The 5,479-nt window shown below is 49.2% G+C and overlaps 1 protein-coding gene across 1 annotated transcript in view; it reads left to right on the forward strand.

Moving 5' to 3' along the window:
• Positions 1-240: 240 nt before the first annotated feature.
• sntb2 (syntrophin, beta 2) overlaps positions 241-5,479 on the forward strand; it is a 14,454-nt gene continuing 9,215 nt past the window's right edge. The window contains exon 1 of the mRNA XM_084453131.1: positions 241-1,110. Coding sequence (XP_084309257.1) covers positions 381-1,110 — 730 coding nt within the window. The 5' untranslated portion in view covers positions 241-380. The remainder of the gene's footprint in view (positions 1,111-5,479) is intronic.

Consider the following 5,479-nt stretch of genomic DNA (forward strand, 5'->3'; position numbering starts at 1 on the left):
CCCAGTAGGCCTGTAGCCAACGTTAGGCATTTCCTGGCGATCCTCTCTAGTCAAGAGGCCGATAACCCCGCCTCTGGTCAGAAGTAATCTATAGTGTCCACCCATTGGCTGTTCCGGTCATCCGGCTCAGAGTTTAGGCTACTCCTCAGCCAACTCGCCCTGCTCTGCCCTCCACGCCTGCTCAATAACAAGTCAGTCCATCAAAGGTAGTTGTTTCCTTTCCTCTCTCTGGGTCTGTTTTTTTTTCCTCTCCTCGGTTTCCCGCAATCTGTGCGTAAGTGGGTGTGTCGATGTAGTGAAGGATTTGTACGCACTCTGAAAAAGAGAAAAAAGTTCATCATGAGTTTAGTCTGAAACCCGCCCCGGAGCAGGCTACCAGGATGGCTGTGTGGACCAGAGCGGACAAAAACGGTCAACTGGACCTTTTGCTCCGGGACCGTTGGATACGAGTTGCGGCCGAATTGACCCGTGAGACTTTAACATTAACGGCCGAGTCCGAGATCAGCGGGCAAGGGAACAACTTGGATTACAACCCCGCCGGAGGCCTACGAAATGGCATGTCGAACGGAAACGATCCTGGGCTCGCATCGGGGAACGCGAACCGCGGTCAGCCCCCAACCCAAGAGACGCATCCGACCCACGGGGCGCGGGGGCGCAGCGGTAGCCCGGTGCGTGTTGGTAGCAATCGGGGGCATTACGATGGAAACTACGGTTTAAACAGTCCCGGTACTGGGAAGTACACTCGTGATAACGGTACGAACTCTGACTTTGGCAGTCCCGGGTCCAGTTACGGTAGCCCGGGGTCCAGTTTTAGTTCTAGACATGGGGAAACTAACATCAATATTGAATCTGGCTCCTCGGAAGCGGTGCGTAAAGTTCGAGTTGTCAAACAGGAGTCGGGCGGGCTGGGGATCAGCATCAAGGGAGGTCGAGAAAACCGAATGCCCATTCTCATATCCAAGATCTTCCCCGGACTGGCAGCGGACCAGAGTCGGGCTCTCCGGGTCGGCGACGCGATCCTGTCCGTCAACGGGAATGACCTCCGGGAGGCCACGCACGATCTGGCGGTGCAGGCGCTTAAAAAGGCCGGGAAAGAGGTGACACTCGAGGGTAAGATTGGAAACGCAACAGCGGGGATTTGTGAAGGCCGGGGCTCGTCTGACAGTTGCCTACTTTCGATTACTCTCTCCAACTAACTCTCAGAAAAAGACTATACAGACTGATTTTGCCTTTATCAGCCATGTAGGTTATTGTTAGGACATTAAAGCAAGACCGAGAGAGTTTTGTGATGCCATTTAGCCAGCATAGTGAACTTTCAAGATGCTCATGCTGAGACACCAGTTATTCTGTCCTGGACAAATAACTTGGTAGTTAGGTTATGATTTAGCTACAGTAGCAAGAAACATGGTTTTTCTTTTGATATTCTGGTCAGGACTATCAAACTAGCATCTGTCTGTGCTTCTGGAATGTGAGCAATTCGAACTATAATGTAGCTTAAGTCATCAGATCGTCAACACTCCTCACCACAGTCGAAATGATTTGAAGGGGGGCGGGATCAGCTGTATCAACAATGAAGGCCTATTATTATCACAAACAGGAAAGTAACCGCAGTGGTTACAACCACATTGTATCTAGACTGATTGCATTTTCCTAGATAACAAAACATTGTATACAAATGATTGAGTATGCACACAGTGGCCAACCAACTCAGCGGCTTTGTGGTTAAGTGTCCGCCCTGAGATTGGGAGGAGGTTTGGGTTCGATCCCCGGCCGAGTCATACCAAAGACTATAAAACATAGTACCCAATGCCTCCCTGCTTGGCTCTCAGCATCAAGGGTAGATTGGGGTTAAGTCCCTGCGACATACTAGACATACTAGTGTCATGTCCAGGGGTTGTACTTGTACATCAAGTTGCCTCACACTAAGGAATCAGGGGATAGGCATTGGTTCTCAAGGCTACTTACTTACTTTCCATTGATGTAGATGTGGACTTTGCCCTAGCCTCAGGGTTGTAAACCAACTGGTTTGGGCTGTGGTGCGGAAATGCACTGTGGATAATATTTTGGAATGAGTCTAGATATGAATCCTGAATGAGGTAGGGTTTCCAGTTGGTGCGTGAGCAGTCAGTCTCCTTTAAACAGGTCTAGCGAGGACTCGGTGTTGCCTCTGCTCTGTCTAGAAGAAAATAAAACACAGACTGCTGTTAAATACATCCAGCGATGTATCTATCCATCCCTCCTGCCTTCCTTATCCATCCCTCCTCCCTTCCTTCATTCATATTCTTTTAAACATCTATTTGACAGTAGGCTATTTTATTATTATAAGCAACCAGACATCCATTCATCTCTCCATCTCTCCCTCCATCAGTCATTTGAAGCGGTAGAGATGTGAGGTAATCCCTCTCCAGACTCAAACCTGGGACTCTGACTGGAGGAATGTGCCATTTGCCTGTCAGTGTTTGTCAGCCTGTCAGGCAGTGAGTTGTGGTGTTTGTAAACGAAGACCTTGTCTCTCTCTCTCCCCCCCCCCCCCCCACCCTCCCCCCTAACTTCTTCCAATCTCTCTTAGTCAGGGTGACTGACTGGGGGGAGTCACTCAGTCGGAATGAGCTTCGAGTATCCAGACCATTTAGGCATGTAAACAAGAAGACACTTAAAACACCAAATCTTTTGACAATTAGCCTTCTGACATTCTTGACCCTTCGTTGGCTCCAGGACCAAAAGGCTGCTTGAGGCCAAATGTGGGAGACGGGAGAACTGACCTGTGCCTCCATGTTTAGGCTAATGTCTAGATAACGTCTGTCACGGTCCGTACTCTTGTCTGGTTGAGTTTGCATGGTCATCTGCTTATGAGGGCCAGCCCATTGTCTGGTTGAATGGGGGAATAAGAACAGCATGGCCAGACAAAGAGGCCATTGATGAAATGGGGACAGTCCTGATTGGGAACAGTTAGTTTCTCTTGTTCACCAGCCAGAACTGACTGAGCGTAGAACATAACACTGTGGCCCTCACGATGGTACAGTCCACAGAGCCTCTAGGCCCCGTTGTCCGAGTCCAAAGTCTTGTCCTATGGCAAATGCTTATCATAAACGTCAGACGTCAGTTACACGGTAGTTATAATGTATTATTATTGGATTTTGGAACAAACTGATTCTCTCTCTCCTTTTTCATACTGCCTGTGTGTGTTTGTGTGCGTGTGTGTGTGCTGTGCCTATGTGTGTGGGTGCCTGTAATGTGCCTGTGTGTGTGTGTGTGTGTGTGTGTGTATGTGTGTGTGTGTACTGTGTGCGTGTGTTAGGGCTGTTAAATAAATACTCGAACTTCGACTAGTCGTCGACTTTGGGGGAAAAATTCATAATGGATGTGTAGATTGGATTAGTAGGCTACCTGAAAGCCGCGCGCGTCACACATCCTCCCGAGTGACGCCCATCTCCTAATCATGATAAAACACATTACGTTAGCATTCAATCTTTTCAACATGGCCAAAAAATCAGCAAAACCACTGTATCAACAGTATCTAGACCGTACTTCCTTAAAATCCGAGCGAGTGTTCTCGGCAGCCGGCAGGCAACATTGTAAACAAGCACTGAATACGATCAAGTGGACCAGCACCAGGCTATTCCTCTTGTTTTATTTTCAGTTGAATAGGATATCGGCCTGATAAAAGGATCCTGTTTGCATTAAATGTCACCCATGTTGGCTGGGTATTAACGTTGAATACTTGAATCCTGTAAACACAGACGGACACGAATGGTGCTTGGTCGTGACGATAGGCGGAGAGCGCCCTCTTGTGGATAGAAGTGGCTCCATTGTAAGAGTTGTTTTCTATGCAAAATTATATAATACCAATAATCGAATATATACAATTTTCAGACAATATTTAACAGAGAAAGTCTAATATAATTTCTGCGCTCATTTGACAGCCCCTGTGTGTGTGTGTGTGTCTGTGTCTGTGTGTGTGTGTGTGTGTGTGTGTGTGTGTGTTGAAGCAGTCAGGGGTCAGTGCAGCAGTAGCAGAGTATAACCTGTAAAAGAATAAAAGGATCAAGGATCACACAAACTCTCTCTCCCTCTCTGGCCTCATGTGATCTAGGTCAGAGTGAACTGGAGGTTGGATGGGGGGCAGGTGTGCTTGTGTGTGTGTGTGTGGTTGTGTGTGTGTGTGTGTGTGTGTGGGGGGGGGGGGGGCGCGGGAGCATATGTTTGTGTGTGAGATAGAGGGGGGGGGGGACCATGAGGAGGACGGTGAATTTCTGTAAGAGGAAGAGAGAATATGTCTGTGCACGTGTGTCAGTCAATGTGTGTGTGTGTGTGTGTGTGTGTGTGGAGGGGGGTGGAAGTGGATGTAGGACCCCCTAACCCCCTAGCCCCCCCCCCGCCCCCCAGTCAGACACACTGTTGTCATTAGGGGTCTGGCAGCCGCAGCCTGGGCGGCGGGGGGGGGGGGGGGGGGGGGGGTGGAGAGAGAGAGGAGCTGAGAAGCTGAGTCGAATGGTGGAGGGAGTGAGAGAGAGAGAAGTAAGAAAGTGTAAACAGAAAGGAGGAGAGAGTGTGGTGGCGAGAGAGATAAGGAGGGAGAGAGGGAGAAAGGAGGGAGAGAGGGAGAAAGTATGGGGTGAGAAGGTGTAAAAAGCGATAGGAGGAGGGGTTGGTGAGAGAGGGAGGGAGTAGGCGAGTGTAAGAGAGACGGTTGGAGACGAGGTGGAGGGAGGCGGGGCCAGACGAACCACAGGGGATTTCTGGTTTTTCTTATTTAAAAAAAACAAAACGGTTGTGGTCAGGCCTGACTGACTGACTGACTGACTGACTGTCTGACTTACTGACTGTCTGGCTGGACGACTGTCTACATGACAAAAGGTTAGTGGATGGATGGATGGATGGAGTTTGAGGGTGTACATGGTTTGGACCACAGCTACAACCACAGCCAGATAGAAGAGGAGTCAGATTTCCCTCCCTCAGCTTCTCTGCTTCCTCTCGTTCAGCGTGACTGTGGGCAACGAGGTATTGAGGGAGAGAGATGAGCTGGCTATGTGATGACACACACACATCATACCGTACCCTCCGTCACACACAGTTAAAGTCTCTCTCTCTCTCTCTCTCTCTCTCTCTCTCTCTCTCGCACACACACACATTCCCCCCATCTCTCTCTCCCTCCCTCTGTCTCTCTCCTCATCCGTCTTGCTCTTCCACCCACTCTTTCCTTCTCCTTTTCTCTGCCACTCCTCCATCTCTCTCTCCATCTCTCTCTCTCTCCATCTCTCTCTCTCCATCTCTCTCTCTCTCATTCTCATTCTCTCTCTCTCTCAGACACACAAACACTAACTGTCCTTTGTGTCCTGACCTAATTAATAGCAGAAGTGGAACTGAGTGACAATCCTGACTGGTCTAATGAGATCTTTAAACAGCCTCGGAGAAGTGAGAGAGACAGACAGGAAAGAACTCCCAACATAGCATGATGAGGCACTTTTTCTTCCTCTCC

The sequence above is a fragment of the Borostomias antarcticus genome (genome assembly GCF_949987555.1).
Source record: "Borostomias antarcticus genome assembly, chromosome: 18".
In the NCBI taxonomy this organism is placed as follows: Eukaryota; Metazoa; Chordata; class Actinopteri; order Stomiiformes; family Stomiidae; genus Borostomias; species Borostomias antarcticus.